Source organism: Coregonus lavaretus, assembly GCF_964263955.1.
Source record: "Coregonus lavaretus genome assembly, chromosome: 32".
Classification (NCBI taxonomy): domain Eukaryota; kingdom Metazoa; phylum Chordata; class Actinopteri; order Salmoniformes; family Salmonidae; genus Coregonus; species Coregonus lavaretus.
The window spans coordinates 16,701,193-16,718,571 of NC_140019.1; the positions used below are offsets into that span (position 1 = coordinate 16,701,193).

Here is a 17,379-nt window from a genome sequence, read left to right on the forward strand (position 1 = left end):
GTAGGAGAACGGATGATCTCCGCATGTGTATTTCCCACCGTGAAGCATGGAGGAGGAGGTGTGATGGTGTGGGGGTGTGGGGGTGCTTTGCTGGTGACACTGTCTGTGATTTATTTAGAATTCAAGGCACACTTAACCAGCATGGCTACCACAGCATTCTGTAGCGATACGCCATCCCATCTGGTTTGAGCTTAGTGGGACTATAATTTGTTTTTCAACAGGACAATGACCCCACACCTCCAGGCTGTGTAAGGGCTATTTGACCAAGAAGGAGAGTGATGGAGTGCTGCATCAGATGACCTGGCCTCCACAATCACCCGACCTCAACCCAATTGAGATGGTTTGGGATGAGTTGGACCGCAGGGTGAAGGAAAAGCAGCCAACAAGTGCTCAGCATATGTGGGAACTCCTTCAAGACTGTTGGAAAAGCATTCCAGGTGAAGCTGGTTGAGAGAATTCCAAGAGTGTGCAAAGCTGTGGCTATTTGAAGAATCTCAAATATAAAGTATATTTTGATTTGTTTAACACTTTTTGGGTTACTACATGTTTCCATATGTGTTATTTCATAGTTTAGATGTCTTCACTATTATTCTACAATGTAGAAAAAAAGTAAAAATAAAGAAAAACCCTTGAATGAGTAGATGTGTCCAAACTTTTGACTGGTAGTGTATATTGTAAAACCTCTGACAGCCAACTTTCTAACTTTTGGACTTTATAGTACTCCCAGAAGGCATGAATCATTGAGTCACCACTGTTAGTTTTACACTTAAGACATGACTCTGCCATTGTGTTGAATTTTGAATGTATAATAAGTTATGTACATTAGTTTATACTGGAATAAGTGTACATTTTCATTAACTGTAATTTTGTTTGTTATGTTCCAATACTCTCTCCATCTTGTGCCAATATCAGTTCTTTTTAGGTCTTGGTTCCAGTAGATTATATTCTTTGGATAGGCTTTCTGCAATGTTTTGTATATCTTATCTATCATATGAGCATCATTTTCTGACTCAAATAAATTTCCCTCAACATTGCTCTGATTTCCAAAAGATTTCAGATTGAAATTTTGTGATATAAAACTTTTAAATTGCATGTTTTTGAAAAAATGTCTACATTGGTCAGTCCAAAATTGCTTTTGATTCTGTCATGGAAATAATTGTATTTCCTATTACCAAGTCATTTACGGTTTCTATGCCTTTAGTTTTCCATGTGGACCAATTTATCTGTGAATTCTGAAAAGCTATCCAAGGGTTGTTCAATAGGGGGGTGTTTTAAGGGAGTGATATTGGTTCTTGTAGAATCCGGTTCATTTTCTTCCATATTGTTATAGTGTTCTTAACTATGAAGTTGTTAATGTTCTTAGCTCTATTCTTTGAAAACAGACACGTGAAAAGATTCTGGGGATGAGCATGCACATCTTCAATATGTATCCATTGTCCCTCTTTGGTGCATTTAACAATATGTCGCAAGTAAAAGCCTTGGGAGTTGATACAATTCCAAGTCAGGAAGGTTAAAACCCCCCTCAGACATAGGGACATCTAAAATGTCCTATTTATTCTATAAGTTTTATTTGCCCATATAAAGTATGTTATGGCCGAGTATACTTTTATATAGAATGTCTTTGGTGGGGCAATTGGTATTACCGAAAATAAATATAAAAACTTTGGGAGCCATGCCATTCTAAAGAGGTTTATTCTACCTGTAAGATTTATGGGAAGATTGTTCCATTTAATTATATATGCTTTCATTTTGTTGAATAATGGGATAAAGTTATCTTTATATATTTGTTGTTTGTTGTCACTTATTAAGCATCCTAAGTATTTCATCTTTTTTGTGGTCCACCTAAAGAATTGGGGTAGACCATGAGTTCTTTATTATGATTTTTTTTGCCATTATTTAAGGTTTTTCTACATTAATTTTATATCATGAGGCGCTTTGCCTTTTTAGTGCTTTTAAGCTCCAATCCTCTCCTAATGTACCAAAAGTCTGTTAATTATGTCATTGTAAATACATTGGAGAAAGACTGCCACTTAAATACTGTGGTCAGTTTGTAAAGTATAGTGGCTGGTGGGGCTCTACTTGGGGAGAGTGGGTCCACCGAAAGACCGAAGTGAGATGAGTGGAGGCACCACACATACTTCAGGGAAGTGTATGATGCCCTCCCAGCCACCCGTCCCAATCCCTCGGATAGAACCGATCTCCACTCTCACCAATAACCACCATTGGATCTTAGCTATAATGGCAAACAAGGAATAATGGCTTGGGTGGGTAAGAATGGGAGATTGGGTAGACAATGGATAGACTTGACATCCTCTCCAAATTTCACCAGAATAAATTACATTGTAGTATAGATAAATCCTTCCTTCCCTCTTTCCCAAGCTTGTCCCTCTCCGCCTCCCCCCTCCCCCTCCCAGTTTTCCTCCCTCCTTCACCCACCCCCGCAAGCCAAGCTTGTCCCAATCTCCCATCCTTGCCCACCCAAGCCAAGCTTGTCCCAACCTCCCATCGTTTGCCACCCTACCTTCTTCTCAGACACATTTAAACCCATCCATACATCGACTTACTCATCCATTCACCTTCATTCACATACAACATATACCCTGTGGATTGTATTGGGGGAGGGGGCAATAATATTGTCACAATTTACGACAAACAGGTCTTAGGTGTCACTGTATGATAAAGCTTTGTATTCAGAACATAAAGTTAATTTCTTTGCCACATTTTTACTTTAGTGCCTTATTGCAAACAGGATGCATGTTTTGGAATATTTTTGTTCCGTACAGACTTTCTTCTTTTCACTCTGTCAATTAGGTTAGTATTGTGGAGTAACTACAATGTTGTTGATCCTTCCTCAGTTTTCTTCTATCACAGCCATTAAACTCTGTAACTGTTTTAAAATCATAATTTGCCTCATGGTGAAACCCCTGAGCGGTTTCCTTCCTCTCCGTCAACTGAGTTAGGAAGGACGCCTATAACTGGGTGTATTGATACACCATCCAAAGTGTAATTAATAATTTTACCGTGCTCAAAGGGATATTTAATGTCTGCTTTTTTTTTTACCCATCTGCCCTTCTTGGTTGAATCTGGTTTGAAATTCACTGCTCGACTTACAGAGAATTGTATGTGTGGGGTACAGAGATGAGGTAGTCATTCAAAAATCTATTTAAACACTATTATTGCATACAAAGTGAGTCCATGCAACTTATTATGTGACTTTTTTAATCACATTTTTACTGCTGAACTTATTTAGGCTAATCCATAAATAATTGACTCAATACATTTCAGCTTTTAATTAATTTGTAAACATTGCAAAAAATATAATATCTGTAGCTACAGTTCTCTGCACTTTACAACACCTTAGACACACTGAACTGTACTATACTGTTCATATTGTATTTCTTTGGTATGTTACTTTGACCATATAACATTCTTGATGAATGCCCAGTTCTCTTTTTGAGATAGAATTAAATATTGTACACTCCCCTGTATTTTTGATTTTGACAAATAAATGTTCTTTGGATATCTGAATGTCTGACATCTGTTTGATGCTACAGAGCCCTGTACAGCTTATATAAATACCTTCTGTGAATCCATAAAGGCAGACAAATTTTAAGGATTGATCGAAAATATCCAATCGTTCTCATACACAACAATACATTTACTGTCTCTAAGCACAACCAAAAACCCCTTCCTCATCTCAAAGACCTACACTATATATACAAAGTACACTACATGACCAAAGGTATATGGACACCTGCTCGTCGAACATTTCATTCCAAAATCATGGGCATTAATATGGAGTTGGTCCCCCCTTTGCTGCTACAACAGCCTCCACTCTTCTGGGAAGGCTTTCCACTAGATGTTGGAACATTGCTGCGGGGACTTACTTAAATTCAGCCACAAGACCATTAGTGAGGTCGGGCACAAATGTTTGGCGATTAGACCTGGCTCGCAGTCGGCGTTCCAATTCATCCCAAAGGTGTTCGATGGGGTTGAGGTCAGGGCTCTGTGCAGGCCAGTCAAGTTCTTCCACACCAATCTTGACAAACTATTTATGTACGGACCTCGCCTTGTGCACAGGGGCATTGTCATGCTGAAACAGGAAAGGGCCTTCCCAAAAAAGTTGCCCCAAAGTTGGAAGCACAGAATCGTCTAGAATGTCATTGTATGCTGTAGCGTTAAGATTTCCCTTCACTGGAAATCTTAGGAAGGCCACCAAAAATTCAGAAATGTCCATCCCCAACTACAACATTTTCCATCTAGATAGAACTGCCAAAGTGGGTGGAGTTGCAATCTACTGTAGAGATAGCCTGCAGAAATCTATCATACTATCCAGGTCTGTGCCCAAACAGTTTGAGCTGAAATAAGTCTCTCACTGTTGCCGCTTCCTACAGACCCCCCTCAGCCCCCAGCTGTGCCCTGGACACCATATGTGAATTGATTGCCCCCCATCTATCCTCAGAGTTCGTACTGCTTGGTGACCTAAACTGGGATATGCTTAACACCCCGGCCATCCTACAATCCAAACTTGATACCCTCAATCTCACACAAATTATCAAGGAACCTACCAGGTACAACCCTAAATCCGTAAACATGGGAACCCTCATAGATTTCATCCTGACTAACTTACCCTCTAAATACAACTACGCTGTCTTCAACCAGGATCTCAGCGATCACTGCCTTATTGCCTGCGTCCGTAACGGGTCCGCGGTCAAATGACCACCCCTCATCACTGTCAAACGCTCCCTAAAACACTTTAGCGAGCAGGCCATCCTAATTGACCTGGCCCAGGTATCCTGGATGGATATCGATATCATTCCGTTAGTAGAGGATGCCTGGTTGTTCTTTAAAAGTGCTTTCCTCTTAATCTTAAATAAGAATAAGAAATTCAGAACTAAGAACAGATATAGCCCCTGGTTCTCCTCAGACTTGACTGCCCTTGACCAGCACAAAAACATCCTGTGGCGAACTGCATTAGCATCGAATAGCCCCCGCGATATGCAACTTTTCAGGGAAGTTAGGAACCAATATACACAAGCAGTTAGGAAAGCAAAGGCTAGCATTTTCAAACAGAAATGTGCATCCTGTAGCACTAACTCCAAAAAGTTTTGGGACACTGTAAAATCCATGGTGAATAAGAGCACCTCCTCCCAGCTGCCCACTGCACTGAGGCTAGGAAACACTATCACCACCGATAAATCTACAATAATCGAGAATTTCAACAAGCATTTTGCTACGGCTGGCCATGCTTTCCACCTGGCTACCCCTACCCCGGCCACCAGCTCTGCACCCTCCGCTGCAACTTGCCCATTCCCCCCCCGCTTCTCCTTCACACAAATTCAGACAGCTGATGTTCTGAAAGAGCTGCAAAATCTGGACCCCTACAAATCATCTGGGCTAGACAATCTGGACCCTTTCTTTCTAAAATTAGCAGCCAAAATTTGTCGCAACCCCTATTACTAACCTGTTCAACCTCTCTTTTGTAACATCTGAGATCCCCAGAGATTGGAAAGCTGCCGCGGTCATCCCCCTCTTCAAAGGGGGTGACACTCTAGATCCAAACTGTTACAGACCTATATCCATCCTGCCCTGCCTTTCGAAAGTTTTTGAAAGCCAAGTTAACAAACAGATCACCGACCATTTCGAATCTCACCGTACCTTCTCCGCTATGCAATCCGGTTTCCGAGCTGGTCATGGGTGCACCTCAGCCACGCTCAAGGTCCTAAACGATATTATAACCGCGATCGATAATAGACAGTACTGTGCAGCCGTCTTCATCGACCTGGCCAAGGCTTTTGACTCTGTCAATCACCGCATTCTTATTGGCAGACTAAATAGCCTTGGTTTCTCAAATGACTGCCTCGCATGGTTCACCAACTACTTCTCAGATAGAGTTCAATGTGTCAAATTGGAGGGCCTGTTGTCTGGACCTATGGCAGTCTCTATGGGGGTGCCACAGGGTTCAATTCTCGGGCCGACTCTTTTCTCTGTGTATATCAATGATGTCGCTCTTGCTGCTGGTGACTCTCAGATCCACCTCTACGCAGACGACACCATTTTGTATACATCTGGCCCTTCATTGGACACTGTGTTAACAAACCTCCAAATGAGCTTCAGTGCCATACAACACTCCTTCCGTAGCCTCCAACTGCTCTTAAATACTAGTAAAACTAAATGCATGCTCTTCAATCGAACGCTGCTGGCACCCGCCCACCCGACTAGAATCACTACTCTCGGCGGGTCTGACCTAGAGTATGTGGACAACTACAAATACCTAGGTGTCTGGTTAGACTGTAAACTCTCCTTCCAGACTCACATTAAGCATCTCCAATCCAAAGTTAAATCTAGAATCGGCTTCCTATTTCGCAACAAAGCCTCCTTCACTCATGCTGCCAAACATGCCCTCGTCAAACTGACTATCCTACCGATCCTTGACTTCGGCGATGTCATTTACAAAATAGCCTCCAACACTCTACTCAGCAAATTGGATGTAGTCTATCACAGCGCCATCTGTTTTGTCACCAAAGCCCCATATACTACCCATCACTGTGACCTGTACGCTCTTGTTGGCTGGTCTTCACTACATATTCGTCGCCAAACCCACTGGCTCCAGGTCATCTATAAATCACTGCTAGGCAAATCCCCACCTTATCTTAGCTCATTGGTCACCATAGCAACACCCACCCGTAGTATGCGCTCCAGCAGGTATACCTCACTGGTCATCCCCAAAGCCAACACCTCCTTTGGCCGCCATTCCTTCCAGTTCTCTGCTGCCAATGACTGGAACAAACTGCAAAAATCTCTGAAGCTGGAGACTCTTATCTCCCTCACTAACTTTAAGCATCAGTTGTCAGAGCAGCTTACCGATCACTGCACCTGTACACAGCCCATCTGAAATTAGCCCACCCAACTACCTCATCCCCATATTGTTATTTATTTTGCTCATTTGCACCCCAGTATCTCTATTTGCACATCATCTCTTGCACATCTATCATTCCAGTGTTAATACTAAATTGTAATTATTTTGCACTATGGCCTATTTATTGCCCCCATAACTTGCTACCTTTGCACACACTGTATATATATTTTCTGTTGTATTTTTGACTTTATGTTTTGGCCACCGCTTTGGGGTATTTTTCAGCAGGGCCTGTGGAAGGACTCCAGATAACCTGAGTTTTACAAAGAGAAAAGGTAAACAGAGAAAAGGGGTAGACTAAATTGATTACATGGTCTGGAAGGTACTCTGTGGTACTCAGGCTACCTGTAACCCCATAACACAAACACAAACCCATTCAAACACTATGTTTATGCCATTCTTACTGTAAATTGTCTTAGCTGTCAGCTTGTAAATATTTTTGCCAACTTGCTTTCACCTTGCAGAGCTAGGGGTTGGAAACACATGCTGGTGGAATCAGATTCTGTACCACCTACAACAAAACACAAAACAATATACAATTTAACCATAATTGTATTGATCTCTATTAGACTGGCTAGCTTAGCATACCTAACATGGACATTTCAATAGTGTCAGCTTGCTGTTAGCTAGTTAGCGTCACTACATTAGCTGCAAGATTGCTAGCCAACTGAGAACCAACTAACCAACCATAGACCATTTTTACACATTTATCATTACTACCAACACACCAAGAGTGAGTTAGCTATATCGACAATTCTGTTTTTAGTAATGGAGTGTTTTCCAGACAAGGGTGAAGTAGATGGCTACCAGACTGAGTTACTATTATTTGGTAACGTGAGCTAGCTTACGTTAGTCAAAGATAGAATGAACAGACAAACATGTTTACTCTGCTGAAGGTAGCTACCAGTCTGGTAGTGACTACAATGGCATAGGCAAAATTGATTGACAGTGTGTATACCCATACTTTTTACTACATACATTTTCTCTGACACCCAAAATTATTCGTAACATTTTGAATGTTTAGCAGGACAGGAAAATTGTAAAATTCATGCACTTATCAAGAGAAAATCCCTGGTCATTCCTACCAGTGGTGGAAAAAGTACTCAATTGTCATACTTGAGTAAAAGTAAAGATACCTTAATAGAAAATGACTCAAGTAAAAGTGAAAGTCACCCAGTAAAATACTACTTGAGTAAAAGTTTTAAAAAGTATTTGGTTTTACATTTACTTAAGTATCAAAATTAAATGTAATTGCTAAAATATACTTAAGTTTCAAACGTAAAAATATAAATTATTTCAAATTCCTTATATTAAGCAAACCAGACGGCACCATTTTCTTGTTTTGTTTATTTACAGATAGCCAGGGGCACACTCCAACACTCAGACATAATTTGCAAACTAAGCATGTGTGTTTAGTGAGTCCGCCAGATCAGAGGGCTGATCAAGCACGAGCTAGCGAAGTCCTATTGGTGTGTTCTAGCTTGTATATGCATATTTCCATTAGGGAACGCCTACTCTACATATTCTAGTTTTGGGAACAGAAAACTGTTTTGAGATAAAATGTTTAATCAATGAGAAAATTAGCAGTATATCGGCCAAAATACATCAGCAATATATCGGCCACACAAACTGACGCCATTTAATTGGAAGGGTAAGGATATATAAGTTATCCTGTATGAGCTTTTGTGCAGAATACATTACCTTGTTACAGGTGTCAAATTTATGGGCATGTGGCAGCAGTGTGTAGGAGGGAGGTTCCTTGGTGTGAGAAGTGTGCAGAAGGGCATGAGACAAAGGAATGTGTAGCATTGGGGAAAGTAGTGGTATGTGTTAATTGTGTGGGTGCCCATGGGGCTGGGGATCAGAAATGTCCGGTGCGAGAGAGGCAGGTTGAGGTTTCCAGGGTTAGAGTAGTGCAGAAGTCATATGCTGAGGCAGTGAAGAAAGTAGAGGAAGATGGATCCTGAGAGGAGTGGTGTGAATAGTAGATATGTACCAGTACAGAGGGATAGGCCAACAAGTGATATACTGTATGTTTCAGTAAGATTGGATTTGTAGCATTTATAGCAATGATTATCAACTGTACTGCAGGGATGGAACGTAAGTTGCAGAAAATTGAGGTTGTGGTGTCAGCTGCAGAGAGGTATTTGGGTGTGCTACACTTGACGTCAGATGAGTTAGAGGGTGTGTTAAGTGGTGGTGTCCCATCCTTTCAGGTTGTTGCCCTGAGGTAGGACTAAATAGATTTAAGTAGTGGAGTAGGGTGGTGTTTTTTCTTTAATTTTTTTGTGAGTGTAGGGTTAGATGGTAGGGTATTTGTAGAAGGGAGTTATACTCCAGTCTAGTAGGGGGCGGTAATGCAACATTTATTGGATGCCAACCGCCGTTAAACCTAATCGAAGAAGAAGTAGAAGAACGACTGTCGTGGCATTGCCAGTGGCAGTTGTTCAACAGTGTAACATGGCACATAGATAGAGGTGAAAATATGTGAAACATCATGTCTTAATGAAACTTATTGAACCGATGTCACCCATTGTAATTGATGGATAGTTTTTATTATTTTAATTTTGGGGGGTTCATGTCTAGAGCTGAATATCGTCTTCCTCTCACTTTTTCATCATTGCCACTTTCCAGTAGGTTAACCTACAGGTAGCCGACACCCTACATTAGTCCTCACTGGCAGAGAAAGCCATGTCCCCAAACTGTGACCAAGTGACAAAGGGGCGGGTGGCTACTGTGACCAAGTGACAAAGGGGCGGATGGCTAGGATTCTTGGGAGTGAAATTACAGAGGGAGCGAGTTACGAAGTCAAATTCGGAGAGGGAGTAAATGGAGAGAAAGAACGAGTACACGAAAAAATATTACATTATGCCGTGCAAGTAACGACTCGCGAAGAACGCGGTGTAGGCTTGATATAAATCAGAGTCGTGTTTTGTTTTAGGAGGGGAAGAGAAGCAATAGAAGTCATAGACATAGAAAAGTGTTTCTACAGCTACAAGAAACGTTCTGTCAACGTCATTTATTTTTCAGTAGAAAAACAGCTTAAGTAAGTACTATTTTTTTTATTAGAAACTTCAACATGTTTTAGTTGACTTTGTATCAAAAAATGACACTAAAAGCTAGCAAGTGCCAAAATACCCACCAAGGCAGGCACCAGCTGACGAATGGATGGTGTTTGAGTTACTTTCAGGCGTACATGTGCTAGCTAATGAGTTATTGCAATGATAATAATCGATTTGTTATGTTATATTTGCTTGTTGTTGTTATCTTTGGATGACAATAATTATGCGGGTTAATTAGGGCAGGCCTACTTTTTAGTAGGGATGTGCAGTTTGCAAACGAGTCGTTCTTTTTGAATGACTCTTTTTACTGACACGAGAGTCATTATTAATTTTTCTGAGTGACTCGTTCATTTTAGGCGTTTGTTTGACCTGCCGGCCCTATGGAATTTAAAAAAATCAAAAATTCAACTGTAGAATTCACACATCATATAAGGACAACTTGGTGCAAGTCACACATCTTATAATGAAAATTATAAACTGGGTGGTGTGAGCCCTGAATGCTGATTGGCTGACAGCCGTGGTATATCAGACCATATACCATGGGTATGACAAAACATTTATTTTAACTGCTCTAATTACGTTGGTAACCAGTTTATAATAGCAATAAGGCACCTCTGGGTTTGTGATATATGGCCAATATACCACAGCTAAGGGCTGTGTCCAGGCACTCCGTGTTGCACCAAGTCCTGTCTGGACCCTAGTGGTGCGAGGAGCAGGCACGGGCCGTACCGGTCTGTGAAGGCGCACTGGCGGCACAGTGCGTAAAGCCGGCGCATAGCCTGTTGCCTGCACGGTCACACGCTCCTCAAAGCGAGTGCAGGGAGTTGGCTCTCTTCTGAAACCTGGCTCCACCAGCCTCTGCTCTAAGGACTGAGCTCTCTGCTGCTGGAGGGTTAACTCCTCTCTCAGCTCCTCCTGTTGTCTGGCCAGCTCCTCTCTCCGTGCATCCACTGACTCCTTCTCCCTGTGGGCCTCCTGCAGCGCCTCCCTCTGAAGGGGGCTCTCCTGCTCTCTCTTAGCTAACAGCCCCAGTAAGGTAGTTATCTCCTCTCTCAGAGTGCTGAGCTGCATGTCTTGGAGGGCCTCTATAATAGTGGCCTCCTCTTCCTCCACAGTCAGCCCTTTCAGGGCCTCCTTCTGCTCCGTGTGCCCCCACATTTTTTTTTCTTGGGGCTGCCTTTCGTGCTTCCTTCGCGGTCGGCACCGTCTTTGATCCTCTCCTGCCTGGGCTTCTTCCTTCGCCCAGGGTCCTTTACCGGCTAATATCTCCTCCCATGTCCAAAATGTCTTCCCCACCTGTGTCCAGGGTGTCTGCTCCTCCTGGCCACGCTGCTTGGTCCATTGGTGGTGGGATCTTCTGTCACGTTTGTTGTATAAAGGATCAGACCAAGGTGCAGCGTGGTATGCGTACATGTTTAATTCATTAAATAAACACTTGACAAAATAACAAAAGCAACTGAACGTGAAGTTCTAAAGGCTAACAGCAACAAGCCGAAACAGAAACAAGATCCCACAACATAGGTAGGCAAAATGGCTGCCTAAGTATGATCCCCAATCAGAGACAACGATCGACAGCTGCCTCTGATTGGGAACCACACCCGGCCAACATAGAAATATATAACCTAGACCAACTAGCATTCACACCCTGACCAAACTAACTAGAGAAATAACAGGGGTCTCAAGGTCAGGGCGTGACACATACAGTGTTAACAAGGGTGTTAGTAGCCTATACAGTGCATTCGGAAAGTATTCAGACCCCTTCCCTTTTTCCTTTTTGTTATGTTACAGCATTATTCTAAAATGTATTAAATAAAATATTTTCCTCATCAATCTACACACAATACCCCATAATGCAAATGTATTAAAAATAAAAAACATAAATATCTGATTTACATAAGTATTCAGACCCTTTGGTATGAGACTCAAAATTGCACTCAGGTGCATCTTGTTTCCATTGATCATCCTTGAGACGTCTCTACAACTTGATTGGAGTCCACCTGTGGTAAATTCAATTGATTGGACATGATTTGGAAAGGCACACACCTGTCTATATAAGGTCCCACAGTTGACAGTGCATGTCAGAGCAAAAACCAAGCCTTGAGGTCGAAGGAATTGTCCATAGAGCTCCGAGACAGGATTGTGTGGAGGCACAGATCTGGTGAAGGGTACCAAAAAATTTCTGCAGCATTGAAGATCCCCAAGAACACAATGGCCTCCATTATTCTTAAATGGAAGAATTTTGGAACCACCAAGACTCTTCCTAGAGCTGGCTGCCCAGCTTAACTGAGAAATCGGGGGAGAAGGGCCTTGGTCAGGGAGGTGACCAAGAACCCGATGGTCACTCTTACAGTGCTCCAGAGTTCCTCTGTGGAGATTGGAGAACCTTCCAGAAGGACAACAATCTCTGCAGCACTCTACCAATCAGGCCTTTATGGTAGAGTGGTCAGACGGAAGACACTCGTCAGTAAAAAGCACATGACAGCCCGCTTGGAGTTTGCCAAAAGGCACCTAAAGACTCTCAGACCATGAGAAACAAGATTCTCTGGTCTGATGAAATAAAGATTGAACTCTTTGGCCTGAATGCCAAGCATCATGTCTGAAGGAAACCTGGCACCATCCCTATGGGGAAGCATGGTGGTGGCAGCAGCATGGATGTTTTTCAGCGGCAGGGACTGGGAGACTAGTCAGGATCGAGGGAAAGATGAACGGAGCAAAGTACAGAGAGATCCTTGATGAAAACCTGCTCCAGAGCGCTCAGGACCATAGACTGGGGCGAAGGTTCACCTTCCAACAGTACAACGACCCCAAGCACACAGCCAAGACAATGCAGGGGTGGCTTCGGGACAGGTCTCTGAATGTCCTTGAGTGGTCCAGCCAGAGCCCGGACTTGAACCCGATCGAACATCTCTGGAGAGCTGAAAATAGCTGTGCAGCGACAATCCCCATCCAACCTGACAGAGCTTGAGAGGATCTGCAGAGAAGAATGGGAGAAACTCCCCAAATACAGGTGTGCCAAGCTTGTAGCGTCATACCCAAGAAGACTTAAGGCTGTAATCGCTGCCAAAGGTGCTTCAACAAAGTACTGAGTAAAGGTTCTGAATACTTATGTAAATGTGATATTTCCGTTTTGTTTTATAACCAGTTTTTTCTTTGTCATTATGGGGTATTGTGTGTAGATTGATGAGGAAAAAAACAATTTCATCCATTTTAGAATAAGGCTGTAACGTAACAACATGTGGAAAAAGTCAAGGGGTCTGAATACTTTTTATAATGCGCTGTATCCATTGTTGTGTCCTAAATTTGAGGACATGAGGTCAGCAAGAGTGAACTTCCTTCCAAACAGTGGTGGAAAAAGTACCCAATTGTCATACTTGAGTAAAAGTAAAGATAATTACTCAAGTAAAAGTGAAAGTCACCCAGTAAAATACTACTTGAGTAAAAGTCTAAAAGTATTTGGTTTTAAGTATACTGAAGTATCAAAAGTAGAAGTATAAATAATTTCACATTCCTTATATTAAGCAAACAAGACTGCACAAATTTTTTGTAAATTTTTTTTACGGATAGCCAGGGGCACACTCCAAAACTCAGACATCATTTACAAACTAAGCATTTGTGTTTAGTGAGTCTACCAGATAAAAGGCAGTAGGGATGACCAGGGATGTTCTCTTGATAAGTGCGTGAACTGGAAAATGTTCCTGTCCTCCTAAGCACTCAAAATATAACGAGTACTTTTGGCTGTCAGGGAAAATGTATGGAGTAAAAAGTACATTACTTTCTTTAGGAATGTAGTGAAGTAAAAGTAAAAGTTGTCAAAAATATAAATAGTAAAGTAAAGTACAGATACCCCAAAAAGCTACTTTAGTAGTACTTTAAAGTATTTTCCTTAAGTACTTTACGCCACTTCTTCCTAACATAGCTAGCTACCAAAGACCTCAACTTCCCCACAGAGTCGGTAACGAGAGACTATTTCGAGGTCATGGCGCAGTGAGACAGCTGTGAGCGAGTCACTGACCACGCACTATCGGTGGGTTTGCTTTTTATACACCATGGAGCATAGAAGCCATGTGCTGTGTGTCGTTTATTGAAGGAGAACTTGAAAGTAAAGTGTTTTCCCTGACATCTTGTCCTGTTGTCCAGCCCGTGGAGGTTGGTAAACCCAACTGGTCAAGTTCAGATTCAGAATCATCCCTTGAGTCGGAAGAGAGAGAGAGAGGGAGAGACAAATTGATTCACGTGACGAGTCACAATAATCAAATGCATGGCCTCCCTTGTTATAACCAAATAGAATTACAGTTTTAAAAACGCTGTGTAATAATAACCATTTCATAACGCTTTGTAATAGGCTACCACACATTTTCAAACCTATGACCTACACAGCCTTGTCTAGAGCTGAGTAAATATCAAGTAGAAGTTAGTTACAGCATTGCATCATTAAGCTGTATCTTAGCTAGAATAGGATTGTACAATAGTCTGCAATATAGGTACTGCAGGAAATAATATGGGTTTGTGTTTCTCCCTTTCGCAATCTTTCTCCCACACACACAAACAGTACACACTGTGATATGATAGGGGTTGCCGGTTGTTTGTTAACCTTAAATGAGCTGTTTCTTTGTGCTCCTACTTGTTTGCGAGCCTCAGCTCCCAGGACTGTGCTAATAGATTAATCATTCAGTTGAGTGTCAACCGATCTTTCAGTCTAGTGTTGAATTCAGTCTCTCACTCTGTCAGAGATTTGTTGAATGGTGAAGGTAAATCAAAGGCAAGGGGATAGAATTGAGATGTTTTCTTTTTTAGTAGTGCACCATCAAGAACATGTCCACATTTCCTACACCACGACAGTCACCCATTTCCTCTTTCTAACGACTAACGACCCACTCAAGGCCAAGGGGAAGGAAGGAGTGATAACAGCACGTGGGGGGGAAAAGAGGTGGGAAATCTTGTGAGTTGAGAGAACGTGAGAGATAGGCAGAGGAGGGAAAGTAAGAGACAGACTTGTATAACTCCGTTTTCACTCCACGTGACATGTTTCTGTCATTTCTCATGCACATGCTACCACTGGCACACACAGGTTACTTCAGGCACACACAGAGATACATCTCGTTCTTATCTAAAATAGCACAGTGATGAGCTTTGCCAGGCATTTTCTCTGTAGTCCTACCGGTATGTGTGTGGAGGGGATTCTCTGGAAGTCCAATTCATGTGACAGTGCTGTAGATACTAGGACTAGGTCCTATACTTAGCTGATGCATACCATTGTTGTTGTGGAGTGTTATTGTCGCAGTCAGTCAATGTCCTCTATTACCTCGGAATCACAGCTAGAACACATTTACAGACATAAGTTGCTAAGTGCCTGTAAAGATGTTACTCATTGTTGAGAGGGTTAAGAGAGTCGTGTGTGTGATTGTGTGTCCAGCATGGGGTGTCAGTTACAAGAGAAATCCCCCTCTTCAGATACTTTCTTGGCACAAAGGAGTGCGCTGGACTATGCCTAATCACATTACACACAGACACACACACTCCCTCTCTTTCTCCCCCCGACACACACCCTTTTCTCTCTCTCAGCCGTCTCTCAATAAAACACTCTCTGTCTGTCCCCTTCAGACACACTTGCACAGACTACACAGTCACAGACAGGACCCCCTCATAAAGTTTGTTGAATGGGTTTCCTGTTCACGTCTGCCCCCCCCCCCCCCCCCCTTTGGCTAACTCAAGTCCACTGACACACGCCCCCCTCTCTTTCCTTTCTCCCTCCCCCTTCTTTCACTGCACTGTCTTTTTTTTCTCTCATCTGCTCGCTTAGTCCTTTTTTACGAGTTTGTTGAGGGGATCTTGACCGGACAGTAGGCTATTTGATGTTGGCTGTTGGTCATGTCAGAGACTGAGGTCACCTGTCCACTGTTGTGTGTGTGTGTGTCTGTGTGTGTGTGTGTGTGTGTGTGTGTGTGGTAGAGGCTGACTGGTGTCTTGTACTGGTTTGAACTAAAACGGCTATTTATTCTGAAAAAGGACCAGGGGATTTGGTGGGTGATGTTCCATGACCTTTGTTTGGTCAGAGCTGTGCTGTTTGTCAAAGTGACATACTGGCCTATAGCTGGAAATGTGTAGCCTAATACTGTACTGTTGGCTGTAACATCTACATGTATTGATTAAACTCTCTTTTCTACTTTCTCACACACTCTCTCTCTCCTCTCTTTCTCTCTCTCTGTGTTCTTTCTCTCTCAGAGCAGCAATGGCGCCCTCTCTCCTCCAGGCCTATAGAAGGCGCAGGTGGATGGCTGTGACGGCGGTGTTGGAGAACCTGCTGTGTTCTGCCGTGCTGCTGGGATGGGGCTCCCTCCTCCTCATGCTGAAGGGCGAGGGCTTCTACTCACACCTCTGCTCAGGTAGGATACACACCAGGGTTTCTGTTAGCCGGTAATAGCCGGCTTTTGGCCCATAAAAAAAATGAAAGGTCGATAAATATAATTGCCGCCAGCCAATTGTCCGTAAAAAAAATCCCATTGACAAATAATGCATTTTAGCCTATTAATTGATTGAAATACCAGTGGATGTAGCGCAAGAGCTGCTGATACAGCTTAAACAGATGTTTGTTGCTGCTGGAGTGAAACATGCGCTTTAATAAGCCCAATCATTGCGCAACAATTCTAAAGGCAATCACGTGTAAAAAACAATGGCCACAATTAAAAAGAGTGACTATTTCTTAACTGGTAATTGAAGCACGCTTCTCATTCGCCATTCAAGTGCATAGGCAACTAGGCAGGCTTCAGCGTGTTACACACCACTTTGCAATGATCTGCAGGCAGTATGCATTTTGAAAACATAAACGTAATTGTTTGAAACCTGAACGTTTTACTACATATTATGAGGCATGTCTTACCTTGCTTCAAAGTAGCCTAGCCAAAATCCGACCAAACGTGCAAGCAATTATTATTATATGCCATTGAAACCAGTAGCCTTTTTTCTCTTATGTTCTATTGGTTTTCAAATCAACTTTCTTTCATTGTCCAGTAGCCAAAGGCACAATCCTAGTCATATTAGCAAGCAATGCTAGTTGTTGCATATTTAGATCTCCCCTCTTTCAAAAATTCGAACAGATATTTTCCTCTCTGTTACATGTAACCGCTCACAATGGTTTTTTCCCGCAAATTGCATTATGGAAGAACATCTTTATTTTTAATTTTTTATTATTTAGCAGACGCTCTTATCCAGAGCGACTTACAGTTAGAGAGTGCATACATTTTCATACTGGTCCCCCGTGGGAAACGAACCCACAACCCTGTAAGTGCCATGCTCTACCAACTGAGCTACAGGGACATTCGCGCGTAGCCTACTGCCTTGTGCACATTGCTGTGCTTATAACGTGAAGAAATAATAATTTATCAAAATGTTATGCTAAACGTT

The 17,379-nt window shown here is 42.4% G+C and overlaps 1 protein-coding gene across 1 annotated transcript in view; it reads left to right on the forward strand.

The window, feature by feature from the left end:
• Positions 1-9,694: 9,694 nt before the first annotated feature.
• slc43a1a (solute carrier family 43 member 1a) overlaps positions 9,695-17,379 on the forward strand; it is a 32,265-nt gene continuing 24,580 nt past the window's right edge. Inside the window, exons 1-2 of the mRNA XM_084149703.1 lie at positions 9,695-9,962; positions 16,201-16,361. Coding sequence (XP_084005829.1) covers positions 16,208-16,361 — 154 coding nt within the window. The 5' untranslated portion in view covers positions 9,695-9,962; positions 16,201-16,207. The remainder of the gene's footprint in view (positions 9,963-16,200; positions 16,362-17,379) is intronic.